At 46.7% G+C, this 17,352-nt stretch overlaps 1 protein-coding gene across 1 annotated transcript in view; it reads right to left on the reverse strand.

Annotated features, from left to right (window-relative positions):
• The window catches only part of LOC114598451 (copine-5), a 124,264-nt gene extending 110,387 nt beyond the window's left edge, over window positions 1-13,877 (reverse strand). Inside the window, exon 1 of the mRNA XM_077928844.1 lies at window positions 13,089-13,877. Coding sequence (XP_077784970.1) covers window positions 13,089-13,198 — 110 coding nt within the window. The 5' untranslated portion in view covers window positions 13,199-13,877. The remainder of the gene's footprint in view (window positions 1-13,088) is intronic.
• Between the last annotated feature and the right edge of the window lie 3,475 nt (window positions 13,878-17,352).

Here is a 17,352-nt window from a genome sequence, read left to right on the forward strand (position 1 = left end):
GTGAGACTTAAGAGTAAACATGCCCAGGATTACATTGTCACTGACCTGTATCTCCCTTGAATGTTTCTAATGCACTTTGAAGTCATCTAAAGTTGTGGCCATAGTCACATAGTGACATCATTTAATTATGCAACCTGCTGCACTCACACAGGATCCCCATAGGACTTGGAAGCTAGAGTTTCCAGGGCTCTAATTCGGCAGGGAGTCTATGCGAGAAGGTTCCTCACTAGGTCAGCGGTCCCTAACACGCTAGCAGCATGTGTGTTGGGATGGTGTCACCTTTGCTCACTTGGATGGGGCCAAGGCAGGGCAAGGTGGTGGCAAAGTCAGGGCTTCACAGACACTGCAGCTGAGCCACTGCTGCCAATCCAACAACAATTTGGAGGATGGTGATAGGGTTGTGCTTTCTTGACCTGGAGAAGTCCTAGCCTCCGAAACAGTTTGAACCTCATCTTCATCAGAGTCCTTGCACACTGCAAAATCCCCAGGCCACGACCTGTGGAGTTAAAGGGCTCGTCTTCACTCTTCTTTTGCCCAACTCTAATCGCACAGAGGGTGAACTTATGGTCCACATCTGTAGATCGGTGGAGGGTCAGCCATGCTGACCTTGGAATCCTGCAAATTGTGGGGATGAAATACACTGATTTAGTGAATCTGATCCCTCATGAAAGCTCTGTTGAAACATTAGAGCCCTTCCCCCGACACTCTGGAGTGAGCCTTTCCATTTGCAAGGAGAAAACAGAAGGTCAAATTTACTAAAATATGGAGCTGGAAGCCGTGAAATAGCTACAAAATATCCAAGCTTTGAGGAGAAAAATGAGATTCCCCCCCCCAAACAGCTGGCTTCTTCATTTGCATATGCCAAAGGTCAAGCACTGAGATCACAGGCTGCTACAGGAGTGAGCTGTTACTTTGGGCTTCCAGCTGGCTCCCCAAATCAAATGTGATTTATCATTGTAATCTATTATCCTTGTGCATTATATATTATAGATTTGAATTTACATTCACAGCGTAGCTCTGCTGGGTTCCTTGCTCTTATTGTATTACTGAAATATTGGAATATTCTTTCTTTCGCAGCTGCATGCAATCATCCTGACTCCTTTTACAATCTGCTCTGCTCTTTTCCTTCCCCTGTGCGTAGGGACGGTTGCAGGGAGAGAATCTAAGTGGTGCTGGCCTCTGGAATGGGTTTAATCACCAGAAGAGGAATAGGGAAAACTTTGGCCCTCCAGGTAGACACCAACGCCCAGCAAGGCCAATGGCCAGGGCTGATGGGAGTTGTAGTTCTTGTACATAAGAACATGAGGAGTGTCTGCTGGGCCAGGCCAGGCATCCTGTTGTCATGGGGGTCACCCAGATACCTCTGGGAAACCAGCACAAGAGCCCTCTCCACTGCCGCCTCTTGGCTGGCTTCCAGCAACTGGCATTCAGAAGCATCGCTGCCTCCAACCCTAGAGGCACAGCATAGCCATTCTGGCTAGCAGCGATGGATAGCCCTCTCCTCCATGAATTCATTCAAGCCAACCAAGCTGGAGGCCATCGCTGCCTCCAATTTGTGCAAGTTCCCTAGTTTAATTATGCACTGTCTGAAGAGGCACTTTCTTTCATCTCTTCTGAGTCTTCCAACTTTCAGCTTCACTGGACGCCCACGCGTTCTTGTATTGGGAGAGGGGGACTAGAACATATCTCTGTCCATTTTCTCCATCCCCTCTGAGCAATGGGATTGGGCAAGTAAGTGGGCACTCTTGTGAGTAGGCTGGATCTGCTCGTGCCTGTCCATGTGATGGTGCCTCTTAGGGGACAGAGGTGGAGTCCACTCAGCTGGTTCACAGGTACAAGCCGCTCCCTAGTTGCCATGAAGATCTCCTAGCAGGAGCCAGAGCAGGGGCTGGTTCCTTCGCGCCTCCCTCATCAATGACATCTGGTTGGCCACTGTGAGAACAGAGTGCTGGACCAGATGGGCCATTGGCCTGATCCAATCCAACAGGCCCTTCTTATTTTCCTTCCTGCCACTATCATCCCATTCCTCTCCCCACCCCCACCAGTCCTGCCAAGGAGTTTTTGTGGGGCTCATGGCACAAATGACTTTCAAGAAAGATGAAACTCAAGACTAAAAGTGGGGTAGACGAAGAGCTGACGGTGTTGACCTAGTTTGGGGTTTCCCTGTACTTTGTTGGTTGGGTAAACATCAGAGTTGCTAACAAAAACAGAAAACCCCACCATCTTTCTGCATTCACTCTTTGGGGAAACACGGAGGAGGAGACAATGCCTCTGGCAAGTCCAGACCTGATAGCAGCTACATTTACACATTATCTCTCCTCCAAAGCTCAGTCACCACCTCTGTGACTGAGAAGCCAGTAGCTAATAGGAGTTGCTGACTGCCACAGTGGCGTGATGGAGGGGGCAGCTGGATTTCCCTTGCTTACCAGTAGCAGTCAGAAGCGGCTGCAGAGGCAGGATATGTCTCAGACAGCACCATGCATGCACACAGTCGCTGAGTGGCAGTTCAGGCAGCACAGGGCAAGCACATCGGAAGGAATTAAACAGAGAGCCGGGCAGCTCTTTCGATCGGGCAAGCAGAAATGTTTGCCCTGATGGAGTGAGCTGCCCTCTCTTCCCCCTGCAGGCTGTACTCCCAATCTGTCCTCAAGACAACTGAGGGGGTGCAGGGGACATGTGGGAGGAGGGGAGAAAGCCCCATTACATGAGTGGAAGGTGGTGGACTCTCCTTCAACAGAGGTTTTTAGGCAGAGGTTGGATGGCCATCTGTCAGGAATTCTTTAGTTTTGATTCCTGCTTTGAAGGAGGTTGGAGCAGATGACACTTGGAGCTGCCTTATAACTCTACAATTCTCAGTCCTTGCAGAGGCAGAGCAAGGTGGGGGCGGTCCACCCCAGGTGTCATCCCTGAGGGAGGGGTGACAAAATCCCGGCCGGGCCAGATTGCACCCCCAGCCTGGCTGGTGTGCCAGATTGCACCCCCAGACTAGCCACCATGCTGGATCACATCCCCCCTGGCCTGGCCGCCACGCTGGATTGTGCCCCCCAGCCACGCTGGATCACCCTGCCCCCTGAGTAACAGGCAGGCGGTGCACCATTACCCTGCGCTCCCAACTGGAGGAGGCAGGCAGGCAGGGGAGAGGACAGGAAGGAGGCAGGCAAACAAATAACAAAGGGGGATGGGAATGGATGCCGCACCCCCGTCCCGTCCCTCCCTATGGGCGGTTTGCCCTGTCCTTGGGTGCGCCGCCCAAGATACCCAAGAGGCTTTCTTCCACCACTGAGTCCTTGCACAGGGAGGGCTCATTAGTTGAAATCCACCCTCTGGGCAGTTTTCAACTAGGTCTACTCAGAGTAGACCTATTGAAATCAGTGGCCCTAACATAGTTATGTTCATTAATTTCAGTGGATCTACTCTGAGGAAAACCTAGTTGAATGCCTCCCATGGTTGTTTCCTGGCTAGTTTCCCTCACGGACAACAACAGCTTATGCCAGGGCAACTAGACAGTCAGCAACCATGTGTCTGCGCCATGCTCAAAGAACCCCCACTGCTTCTGCCACCTGCTGTCTGCTACCAATGTAGGCAGGAATCTTCCTCCACCTCAGAATGACCTGCTATAGCAGTCAAGGGTTTCTCTCATTGAATGGCTTCACCAGCCACTACTGGTATGAGTTAAATGACTCTATGAGAGTGACGTGCCCCAAAAGGACTCAAGCCGTCTCATAACGGAACAAACATATAAACTTATAAACTACAGGACTCTCCTCAGAACACTCTATGCACACTAGCTCCGGTTGGGGCTGATTCAACTATAACAGCCAATATACATACACAGATGACTGTGTAGTATATATCCTCCTCCTCCTCAGGTGCACAAAGTGGCTGTATCATATATAAATTAACACCAGGAATCACTTATATGAAATATCTTCTTCAACACTGACAGCTTGGGTTGATAACAGTAAGAGGAGTTCTCCTTTTTTTGTCCAAGCTGATCTTGGCCAGCCATTCCTTCTGTGGTTTAATTTGTTTGTGTGTTTGTTTTCCAGCTCAAACTCCACGGGATATCATTGCAAGAGCGAGGGCATGGTTGGTCTGATTTCTTGTGATAAAGAAGGCGCATTATTTAATCAATCCCATTGTGCATTTTTATTGATACATTTGTTAGAACTATGATTAGGGGAGAAAAGGGTAAATCACAGGAGGAATCATATCTTCTCTCAGTGCTTTCCCAGGCCACAGTGTCAGAATTATTATTTATTATGATTATGATTTATTGAATTTATATGCTGTCCTATATCCGGATGTCTCGGGGAGGTTCACAGAATAAAATCAAAATATAAAACCACAAAATACATAATAAAAATAAAAACAGCAACCCAATAACACCCCCCCAAAAAAACACATTTTAAAAGTGGTGCAAACAGGTGGCCAATTAGGGAGATTCAAAGGGTTCTCCTTTACAGAGGGGTTTATTTTTCTTCCAAAGATGGCACTAAAATTGGCAACTCATATTTCAGGTATTATGAGAGGTACAGACTCAAAAGGTTTGTCTCCAAAACCTCCTTGAATTAAGTTCCAAAATTTTGATCTATTCCCCTCAATAAGAGTGAGAAACAAAGATTTCCAAAGATTTTCATAATGCACATTTTTCTCTCCCTTATCAATGTTTTATACTCTTGCCATTGCTGTTGTAGAAGAGAAATGTGTTAGAGCTATTAATATGGGAGGAAAGGTGGAAGTAGCAAGGAAAAAAAAGTTTACCAAGATGTCGAGTTCTAAACATGGAAAACCAAAAGATCAATTTGACACACTGAATAATAAACAGCTTAAACAAGAGAATTCTTTTTTAAAAAAAAATCCATTGAAATGTACAAAAAAGGAAATGGTTAAAATAATGCATTAAAAATATGCAACCTATTGCAGAAAAGAAGGGCCACAAAACTACACAGCACAAATGACAGATATCTGAATGAAGGATGTCACCAAGGAAATACCAACACCTGACTTTTTCTCTCCCCCCCCCCCCAGGTGTTAAATCTAGAAAGAAAGAAAAAATCCCATCACAAATGGAAGGTTTCAGAGCAAATTGATAGGTTAAACAGTAATAAGAGACCCGTCCCAGACAATATTCACCCAGGGGCTCTGAGAGAGTTCAGATACGAAAAATCGTTGAACTGCTCATTCCAGTTTGTAACGCAAGACAGCATCTATCTTGGTATCAAAGAACTGGAAGGCAGACAATGCCACACAAATCTTCTTAAGTAACATCTGATGTAAATGCAGGGCAGGGAGGATAGCAGTAATGATCACTAGAAGCAGAGAGATGAAATTCTTGAACAAAAGTGGCATATTGAAGAAGAAGACGACGACGACGAAGAAGAAGAGATGAAATTCTTGAATAGAAGAGACATGTTGAAGAAAACTCAACATGGGGAAGGCCCCATAACTCAGTGGCTGAGCACATCAGAGGAGACTTGCTGCATCAGACCAAAGGCCTATCTTGTCCAGCATTCTGTTTTCCAGAATGGTTGACCAGATGCTTATAGGAAGCACACAAACAGGACATGAGCACAATGGCCTTCTCCTGTTGTTATAGCCAACCAGTATTGAGGCATGATGCTTCCGATTCTAGAGGTGGTATTTAGCCATCATAGCTAGTGGTGACCAATAGCCCTTTCCTACATGCATTTGCCTAGCCTCACTTTTATATGCCTGTTGTCTTTGTCCATGGAGTTTTCTTGGCAGGGATACTGGAGTGGCTTGCCGGTTCCTGCTTCAGGTGGATCACGTTTGGTCAAAACTCTCCACTATGACCTGTCCATCTTGGGTGGCCCTGCACGGCATAGCTCATAGCTTCTCTGAGTTATTCAAGCCACGGCAAAGCAGTGATCCATGAAGAGTCCCATGGACTGAAAGAAGATCAAACCTTTCCATTCTGAAGGAAATCAGCCCTGAGTGCTCACTGGAAGGACAGATCGTGAAGCTGAGGCTCCAATACTTTGGCCGCCTCATGAGAAGAGAAGACTCCCTGGAAAAGACCCTGATGTTGGGAAAGATTGAGGGCACAAGGAGACGGGGATGACAGAGGACGAGATGGTTGGACAGTGTTCTCGAAGCTACCAGCATGAGTTTGACCAAACTGCGGGAGGAAGACAGGAGTGCCTGGCGTGCTCTGGTCCATGGGGTCACGAAGAGTCAGACACGACTAAATAACTAAACAACAACAACCACCTCACTTTAAAGCCATTTAGGCTAGCAGCTATTACCAGATTTTAGCCCTCTCCAAGCATTTGGGCAGGGGTGGGGGCAGGGAACCTCTAGGGGGAAGCCCTACATGTGCCAGCCCTGACCTCAACAGGCCCATGAACATTGGGTATATCAGATCCACCTTGAACTTTGTACAATGCATGGGATGGTCTGAAGGGGGCTTCCAAGCATGTTGGATGAATTTGTCATTACTTCAGATACTAGGTTAGAGGCTATGGTGCTGCTGGCTATGGAGCCAGCCCAGGGTCCTGGCTCTGAGCCCGATACTGGTGATTAGAAGACCAGGAACTCAAGGCTAGAAGCACCCCAGTTAGATAACATCACCAGGGTCTTTAGAAGCAGGGCCAGTGCAAAGTATTGGAAGACACAAGATTTACCCACACTGGAAGAGTGGCAGACGAAGGTGATCGAGTATATGGAATTGGCAGAAATGACTGGCAGAATCCGAGACCAGGGAGAAGAGTTGGTGGAAGAAGACTGGAAGAAATTTAAAGACTATTTGCAGAAATACTGTAAAATTAATGAATGTTAAAATGATGCTGGATTGAAAATAAGTGGTATTGGTATTAAGATTAACAAGAATATGTAAATATGGATTGATAATGAATGAAAATATATAGTTATAATAGGTAGATATAGATAGATAGATAGATGATAGATAGATAGATAGATAGATATAGAGTAAAGATGGTTGAAAGAGGGTAAGGATTTGCTGAAATGTCTTTGTGAATGGGAATACAAAAAGGGGAGGTGAGAGGTCAAGGAAACAAGTAAATGAGTCCAAAGATATTGAAAAATGGATATTTTTTCTTTTTAAATTTCTTTTTCAACTGCCTGTTGTTGTTGTTTTGCATTTTGTACCCTTTTTTATTCTTTTTTCTATGTGTGTTTTTTCTTAGTTCGTTAACTGTTGTTATAATTTTAGTTTGTTAATTGTTGTTATAATTTTTTCTATTTTGTAAACTTACGTTTTTTATTTTGAAAAATTTGAATAAACATTTTTTTAAAAAAAATAGAAGCAGGGCCAGGACCATCACAAACACTTTCTCTTGGGCCTGAGTAACCCTGAGTGTCTCCCACAGTACTTTGCCAGTCCAACAGCACAGGGAGACACCATCAGGAGACCATGGGATGCAGAAAATGTGCCCTTCTCCAGGACGAAAGGTTGGCACTATTGCAGTCCCTAGTTCTCCAAAAGGGAGCAGAGCCTAGAAGTGGAGGCAGAAGCTTGAAGGCCTCAGTTTCCTTCCAACCCTTGTCAAAGCAAGTTGCCCACTAAGAGCTCTCCACGGTGCTAAGGCAACTGATCTCCTTTGTCCCCTGGGCTCCTCCACAGGATCAACAAATGGACTTTGAAGCCTCCTTGCAACTGGAAACACATTGTGGGCAGGTTTCCAAGCACGTTCAACTGAACCTTTGTACATACCCCCTTCAGACCTTTGTGCTAAACATGTAAAGGACAGGAATGAAGTCGGGTGGGGCCAGCATGCATGGGATATTGGGGGCAGGGGTGGCATTCCCACCCCACTCTATGCATTTTACCCTTGTGTATTCAGGCCAAATGCTTGCAAAGGGCCTGTGTGGTAGTGAATTCCATAATTTTAGGTGCTAGGAAAGATTTCTAGCTGACGCTTTGGAGAGCAAGTGTCAGTCAGAAGACGACAATACCAGATAGAGAGATAGATGGGTTAACTCAGAGTAATGCATTGCCGCATTGATCATGCTTCACAAACTTATTACAGCTGGCCTATCTTTCAGTAAAAGGGTTCCATTTAATGGTTGTGTGGAAGAGAGAATGTCTGTGGTTGGTGCTCATCATATCACATAGCTTCAGTTGTTTGGAGGGGTGGGCAGAACCCTGCTGCCACTTCCCTCTTCTGCACAATCAATGCTGAAAGGTTAATGATCCTTGTGCTCTAGCTTCCTTGGGTTAGGAAGCACTGAGGTTCCTTAGTTTAAATGTACAATCCAGACTATTAACTCTTTCCTGCATGCCTTTGACTTAGTGGGCTTTGTCCCATCAATAGTCGAGAGGCTTCCCTCCTAATGCAGCTTCAGTTGTTGGGACCACATGGGAAGGGGGAGAGAATCAAACTTCCCCTCCACAACTCCTATGCTCCCACTGCTACACAGGCCCCCTCATGGCTGCTATTTTACATGTTTAAAACATATGCAAGTCTATTGCATTCAAATAGTTTGACCCAGATACACCCAGAAGCAGATTGGCCTCCCTCCTGCTGGGTTTTTGTGTGGCTGGCAGTGCAAGGACCAGATCTAGTCAGGAGCCCGCTAAGAAACCGCTTTGTGGTTACAGAACTCTTATGAAAAGAACGCACTGCTTTGAAAGATCCAGCAATCCTCCTTCACAGTGGGCTGTAGTTAGATCTTCAGGCACCTAATCCCAGTGCCTGGAACTCTAAGCTATAGCCCAGCAGGACGCCAGGCTGCTGGAAATTGTGGAGGAAGAGATTCTTCCCTATGGGAGTTATAGATGTACGTATAACCCTCTTTGCCTAGAGTTTTTTCTGGGCCTGAGCACTACAAGCAAAAAGATAAAGGAGCCTTGGTTTCACCTGTTGGGCTGTTATTCCAGATGTTGAGTGCACAATGAGAATCTCAGAAAACAGGAGCTATGCGAAACAGCTGGGGTTTGGATGAATTTCTAGCATCATGTAATTGCTGTTAATTTGCCAAAAGATTGCTCTAATCCTTGCTGCTATAGCCTGAATTCCACACTGTGAAATTGAATGCAAATGCATGTAGCAAAATATCACAATTCCATTGTGAGCATACGTATAGACCACGTGTGTTTCCAACTAGAAGAGTCAGTCGATGGCTGAGTGGACCCAACAGCTAGGTTTTCTCCCCAACTGCACATTGAAAAGCTCTTCATTCCCTCATCATTAAAAAAAGGGAAGAATACAAAGAACAAACTTCACTGGAAGTTGTGCCCCTAGCTCTAGCAGGAAAAGTAGAGTAAGATTCATGTCACGACCCACATCTTTTGTTCCATTGAGAAACCGGTGAGCTTTCATCAAGACCACTCTGAAACCAACACATCTGATTCACTGGAATGAATTCACACTGTCCAAAGGCTGATCTGCAAATTGAGTTATCTGCAAGCCATCTGATGAATAAAAGGAGATGCGTTACAGTGGGAGCATATCAGTAAAGCCTCCCAATAAGGCACTTTCTAATATCCAATCACAACTTGGCACTTTTCAGGTGCAGACATTAAACATTACTGATGGTATTTAGATCTATTATTTTCCTGGAAGCATTCCACCAAACAGCAAATTTCCGGTACTCTCTATGCATCATTCCACAAGTGAATTACAGACATTTCCAAATAAACCACTATAATCAGGTATACTTTTCATTTGTTCTTGCAATTTAATTAACCAGAAACAATTTTACTAGTTAACGTACAGATAACTGTGCCTATTGGAAAGGAAAGGAAAGGAAAGGAAAGGAAAGGAAAGGAGGGAGAGCTTTGCCTGTTTCCCCGCTTGGTCACCTGGAGGCAATTCCTATTCACCACAGGTAACCAGGTGAGTGGTTATTTACAACTTACAAGCCTCTTTTCATCCTCCTTTAAGAAAGCAATCTAATCACAAATTATGTCCTAAGCAAGGCTAGTTTATATATGAAAGAAACATCCAGAGCTACAGATAGTTCTCCTTAATTCTGCATGCAGAGATTTGTTTCCATCAATGATGCGATACAAACAAGAATTACAGCTGGAAAAGTTTATTTGTTTTTTATTTATGTCATCAAATTTATATACCAGTTATTTTGTTTTTGTTTTTTAAGCCCTCACAGCACCTGCATTTTCTCCTTCCCAGGAGGCCTGACTACAACCTGAAACCTGCAAAGCACCTGAAAGGGCCTCCTCTCACTCTCTGCTTCCATCTGAACATGCTTAACACTAAGGGGGCCTTGCTGCCTTGCGCAAACGCGTGTTCTCCCTCAAAGTGGGGCATGGATGGCTGAAGGAATGCTGCATGCAAAGTTCCATTCCGATTCAGTACTGAACCCATTCACTCCACTTGGCTTGGATTGCACTGTTAAGAAAGCATGACGGCGTGTGATTCAGTCTGATGCTTCCTTTGTAATAGGCCTGCTAATTGTATGCGGCTACAAAACACACAGAAAACCCCGTATCTTCTCCAGGCTGAAATGAAGATCCAAAATGATACACTGCTCAAAGGATATCAGTGTACAAGGGAAAAGCTCTGCTTTCTGGGAAATCACGAAGGCACTGATGGGAGTTGTAGTCCAGCAACATGGGGTATAAATAATAAATTTATTATTATTATTATTATTATTATTATTATTATTATTATTATTTACCACAGGTCCCCCATCCCTGCTAACCTGGAGCACATCACAAGACCGCATCATTGTATCTGTTAAGTAAAGTAGAGTGACTTCTCTTTCCCACCCACCCTGCCCCCAACTGCTCACCTCCTTCTCCCTACCAATTGTACGTACAGCATAACTATCTTGCATTAATTCCAAATTCCACAGCTGGGCAATACCCTTATTAAGTCCAAGCAAAATGTCTCAAAATAGCGAGCAAGCTTTTCAAATTGAGCGGAACTTTTCATCAGCCTGCACATAAAGCAAGCAACCTGATGAAGGCTACAGAACTCAAAAGCTTGTTCATAACCAGGACCATTTCAGTTGGTCCTAATAAATATATTGCCCAGCTGTTGACCTTGGTGGTATTTATTTTTCACTTATGGACAAAAATGGCTTCCTATACTTTTTCAGTCTCATATTAAGTGATCTAGCAGCATTTTGCAACATTAAACATTAAAAGGATGGATCTATGGCAGGGGTGGATAAAATGCAGTCCTCCAGATGTTATTGAACTATAATGCCCATCATCTGTGACCATTAGCCATGCTGGCTGAGATTGATAGGACCTGGGAAAGTCCCCCTATTCTATAGTTTGAGAAACGTTTTGTGTAAAAGTAGTTCAGTTTTAGACATCTGTGCAGAACAATTCCTTGCCGCCCTTGATCAGCATGAGCTTGCCAACAACAACAAAAATAATGTGTGAAATCTTAAAGGTGCTGTCTATATTTATATAGCAGTAAGACTTACATATTGTAAAACCACTCATGTTTTGATGTTCTATATAAATGTTGTATTTGTGGAGCTTAGTAGAAGAGGAATTTATTCCTCACTGGATACATGTTCATTTCATTATCAAATAAGAGAAATTTTCTCCCAGGGTTTACAAAAATAACATAGGTAAGATATTTCCTTAAATTAATTTGTTGCAGTTGCAGCAGTGTGGAAGCTACAGTTTGATAAAAAGGTTCCTTAGAGACTAAGTTAAGCCCCTGGTCCATCTAGCATCACTCCAGATGTTGATCTACAGCAGGCTTGGGTAACATGTGGCTTTCCAGATGTTGATGGACTACCACTCCTGTCATCACTCACTACTTGCCACACTGGCTGAAACTGATGGGAGTTGGAAGTCCAACAACTGTTGGGGGACCACACAGGCCCCACCCCTCATCTTCTCCACCTGGAAGCTTCTCTCCCAGACCTCATCCACAGTATACATTGAAAGCTGTATCATAGCACTTTAAACAGTCACGGCTTCCCCCAAGGAATCCTGGGAAGTGTAGTCCGTTAAGGATCCTGAGAGTCATTAGGAGGCTCCTAATCCCCTCCCGGAGCTACAGTTCCCTGGAAAGAAGAACTGAATATTATACCATCTTGAGGATTGTAGCTTGTGGAGGGGAATAGGAGTCTCCTAACAACTCTCAGCCCTTTAAACAATCTACAGTTCCCAGGATTCTTTGGGGGAAGCCTAGACTGTTTAAGGTGCTTTGATACTGCTTTCAATATAGAGTGCAGGTGGTCTTGCCTAGCCTCACCACCAGCGATGCCAAGAACTGAGCCTCTGCTCTCAATGATGAGCAGAGGCTCCGCCACAGAGATGTGGGTCAGTTCTCAAGGTACAGCTTCACACAGTTCCAGCAGGATGAAAATCAGCTATCACAGGTCTAGAGAGCAAGAAGAAACAGCCCAAACACCTCCATCACAATCAGAAACAGCCCAAACACCTCCTTTTGTGAAGAGTTCTGAGCTCAGTATACTTCTTGAGATCTATGCAGTGCCTCACCTACAAAAGTTGATCCAGTGATTCCTGAGGCATCCTTTCCTCCTTCACCAATAGCTTTGCTATTGGGATCCGGACCAGGGGCTGTCTACTCAAGCAGTGGTGTAGCGTGGGGGGTGCAGGGGGGGCCGGCCGCACCGGGCGCAACATCTGGGGTTAGGGCAAATCCACAGGTTAGGGGGCGCAAATCCACGGGTTAGGGGGCGCAAATCCACAGATTAGGGGGCACAAATTACTTGCCTTGCCCTGGGTGCTGACAACCCACGCTACGCCACTGTACTCAAGAACAGGTAATGTGCAACAGAGACCCCCAATAACATCTACCATCTCAAGTTCTCAGACAAGGCAACTGATGCGTGGATTATTTCTATCTTCTGTGACTGTGCTTCCCCCTTAACTCAACCGCGCCTTTTCTCTCAAGTTTCCAAACGATTTCCAATCGGCCTTTCAGAATCCCAGCCGAATCATGGGGAGAAGCAGAAACTTTGAGCAAGCAAGCGGCAAATCGCACATCTCCCCCCCCCCCCCCCGCTGAAAATCTCTGCCAGCAGCTGCTAGCTGCGCCAGGAGAAACTTGCTGCCTTCCTCGACTTGGAGGTGTGCGCGCCCCCAAAGGCACCACCACCCCGACACACGCGTACACCTTGCACACGAGCCCACGCGGCCTCCCATTTACCTGCAGGAGACGGTGACCTCCACTTTGGTGGCGGGGATGCTGCCGGTGAGAGGGTCGAAGTCCCGCACCGACGCCATGTCCTCGAGTTTGTCCAGAACGTCCTCCTCCATGGGGGCCACGCCGGAGAGGGCAGCTGTCGGGGCTCGACGAGGCTCCCGGGCGCCGGCTTGCGGGGCGTGGAGAGTCCGATCTTGCTCGCAGGGAGCTCTCGTCGGCTCAGCAGGCTCGCCCTCCTCGCTTTGCCTCGGCGCTGGAGGCGAGGGTGGGCGGTGTGCGAGAGAAACAACCCCGGGGCTTCGAGAGAGAATGCGGGCGCGCTCTCCCCGCGACAGCAAGACGCACGCACAAATACACTGACCCTCCCTCTCCCGGGCGATCCCGTTCTCTCTTTCTTTCCTGGAGTCCGCGGAGTGGGATTTCGAAGGAGCTCCGCCCCCTCGCAAAAACAAAATCACGGGGGAGCAGCAGCCCAGCCCAGCCGCGCTTCGGCGGGAGGGAGAAGGAGCCGCTTCCCCAGTTTCCTGCGCCCAGCACAGGGGAGGGAGGCTGGGACTAGTAGGAAGGCTCCGGAATCCAGACTCCGCGCGGGGAGAGTTTGCCAGACGGGGCGGTCGCTTCGTTGCGCTGGGTCTATCAGGGGTTTCTGCTTCTTCTTCTTCTCCTTCACCCCGTGGCGCTGTCTCGAGGGAGCTGCCGCTGGCGTCTTGCGAGTGAGAGGGTTTATCTGCGTTCAGGCATGTGGGAAAGGATGCGCATGGGGCTGAGGCTGATGGGATCCTGGAATCGTAGAGTTAGACGGGATCCCGAGGGTCATCTAGTCCAACCCCCTGCAAAGCAGAAATCTTTTGCCCAGCGTGAGGCTCGAACCCACCACCCAGAGATTAAGAGGCTCGTGCTCTACTGCAGGGGTCAGCAAACTTTTTCAGCAGGGAGCCGGTCCACTGTCCCTCAGACCTTGTGGGTGGCCAGACTATATTTAATAAAAAATAAAAAATGAACGAATTCCTATGCCCCACAAATAACCCAGAGATGCATTTTAAATAAAAGGACACATTCTACTCATGTAAAAACACGCTGATTCCCGGACCATCTGCGGGCCGGATTTAGAAGGCGATTGGGCCAGATCCGGGCCTTAGTGTGCCTACCCATGCTCTACTGACTGAGCAATTGGGGGAGGGGGCTTTCCCACATCAGGGACTCTGGCTTCTGGCACAAATATAGGAAGCTGCCTTCTACTGAGTAAGACTATTGGCCCATCTAGCTCAGTAATGTCTATGGTGGCTGGGAGCAGGTTCTCTGGGGTTTCAGACAGGGGTCTTCCCCAGCCCTGCCTGGAAATGCCAGGATTGAATCTGGGGCCTCGAAAGCAGGTGCTCTACTACTGAGATGTCACATTCTGCTGCCCCACTGCTCTACTCCAAGGAACCATGCATGTGACACATAGCTCCTACACGCACATATGTCACATGATTAACATTTATGGGTAACTCCATATACAATAACAATATACAAAATATGAACAACTCAAATAAGCCAATGCAGGCATTCATATAGGCTGAGTGAACAAGCATGCAAACACTCTCATATGCGAGGACTATAGAAATCTACGTGGTTGTGATGGAGATAAAAACCATAGAGGACAGCCAACTTTCTGTAGCAGCCAGTGCCTCCTCCAAAGTAGAAGGGGTATGGTCCCATCCAGCAGCATTGCATCCTTTGCTGGCACCCAGGGTGTACACACATGCACCCGGGGGGCCCAGGAGCTGGGCACGGAGAGCACACTAAACCTGCTATGCCAACCCAACCCTCACCACCTCGGGCGCAGGGCATGGGAGGTCCATAGGGCCACCCCACTCCACCCACCCTGCCTGCCTGCCTGCCTGTGCAGGGGGGAGCCCAGCCAGGCAGCCATTCAATGAGGGGGCCAGAGGTGCAGTGGCAAGGCCAGGCCAGGCTCCAGCTGCCCCCGCCCCCAAGTAAATAAATAAAAATACTTAATTGACTGATTGCATCACAGATAATTGTGTTCTGCACCCCCTAACATAAAGCCAACCCCCCCCAAACCACAAATCCTGGCCCATGACCAAGTATCTGGCAAGCCCTGCTACTTGCTCCCAACATGTGCAGCGATGGTTGTACTAAGATGCAGGGCAGATTTCTCAGATAGCATCACCACTGCCTAATCCAAACCATGTTAAAAGTCTCCCTCTTGCAAATGGCCTATCAAAAGTTTCCAGGATAGTCAGAGGAAGGAGCTGTGCCCTGATTTGGAGAGTCGACGAAGTGTTTCTGGAACTATTCAGGCTCCAGATTTTCAACCTTGCAATGCTAGGAAAAGATGGTTGGAGGAATTAGGCCCAAGGATGGGGAAACATTTGCAGCCTGAGGGCCACATCAGCCTGTGAGCAAACTTCTAGGGGCCACCAACCAGATGTGGGTGCTGTCAGACGCAATAAGGCAATGGATAGGACTCTTAAGGTGACATTCCAGCCATGTCAAAATCAGTGGTTTCTGCACACAGACATATCACCCAATCTTCCTTCCAGGAGCATTCAAGGAGCCTCTGAGCTGTGGGAGGCAGTGTGGCCTCGGGAGATTCCCAAGGGACAAATGGAAAGGTTTGGGGACCAGGTTTGGCCCCAGAGCCTGAATCTCACCGCCGCCCCCCCCCCCCGAATCAGCGTTGTCCAGATCTCTAACTCCACCTTTTCCATTCATTTATTATACAGTGCAATGTTCTTCATGCCCCATTCACTACATGCCCTAATGCTACTAGGCAGAGCCCAAGCACTAGGCTATGAAAAAACAAGGACAAACTGTGAATAATGCAAGTAATTCTGCCTTCTCTCTCCCCGCCCACCCTCCAACCACCACCCACACAAAACAGCCCCAGAGCAAATATTTGTACTAAATAATTGAATGCAATTCTGTGCAGAAGAGTTTTTGGAAAAGATCGAGAGAGTGAGAGAGGTGGGGAGCAATTTTGAATTTTTGTAGCCAGCTAATCAATTGTAGCTTTGAAGGGTAATTTGTGGTGTGTATTTGTGTTTTGTTTTGCTGCGCAAACAAGAAATGAAAATCTGGCATGTTGGTGTGTCTCACATATAACCCAAGAAGTTTAATTTCCAGCTTTCCTGATTTTGGCTGCAATCCTAAACTTGCTTACCTGAGAGTAAAGCTACTTAACCCAGCAGGGCATACTTCTCAATAGATATGGATAATATTGTGCTGCACACTGAATATGTTAGTTAACTATTATTCTACCTTTGAAAATCTGCAGTCCACAAAGAAGTTATTGTGATTATGAATTAAATTTATATACTGCCCTTCATCACATGATGTTCATGCTACATGCGTCAGCAAAAATATATGCAAGCTAAATATATGCTTATCCAAGCTCAACTTTTTAAAAACCAAATTAGAGATGAGAATTAAATAACATGACAGTACATTCCTTTAATGTGGACTTTTACAGTAATTAAATAAATATACATTGATTCTGTTTGCTGAGTTTTACTTTTATGAGTTATATTGGCAGCTTCAACATACAAATGTTGCCTCTGGTGCCCCGGGGCAGAGTACACATAGATGATAGATAGATAGATAGATAGATAGATAATGGTGGCATGTTTTCAAAAGTAATGAAGTTGTGCTTCAGCTTGGATTTGCTGTGTGGCTTTTTAGAACAAGTAAAGTGGGGGGACATTTTTTCCCCAATAGTCTACATCCCTTGGGATATATGTTACACACACACACACACACACACACACACACACACACACACTTACTTTCATGGCAGCAGAATGTGGGCGTTGTTATTGTCTTGTAACGAACCATTTTGGAGTCTGAAAGGCAGGAATCCAAAAACCAGGCAGTACTTTTATTAGAACCAACAAGTACATTGCAAAATAATGCACAAGCAATTCCTCTTCAGTCTGGATGCTAAGCTAAATGAGGGCTGTGGGAGCCGGGGTGGGGGGAGGGAGGGAAAAAGCTGGACATGATCTTGGAACCCCAAAATCTGCCATTTCTAACAGCCAAGATGACATGTAGGCGATGTTAGGCCCTAGGGTTACCAGACATCCCCAGTTCCCGGGGACAGTCCCCGGATTTGCAAATCTGTCCCCAGACAAACTCCATCCCTGGAATGTTCCCAGATTTGCAAATCTGTCCCTGGGAAACGTGGCGGAAGCAGCCCGGAGCCAGCCTGGTAGCGCAGTTGGCTCTGGTTGGCTTCAGGAGCTGCTCGCTGCCATGGCGCCCG

Source organism: Podarcis muralis, chromosome 5, assembly GCF_964188315.1.
Source record: "Podarcis muralis chromosome 5, rPodMur119.hap1.1, whole genome shotgun sequence".
Taxonomy (NCBI): Eukaryota; Metazoa; Chordata; class Lepidosauria; order Squamata; family Lacertidae; genus Podarcis; species Podarcis muralis.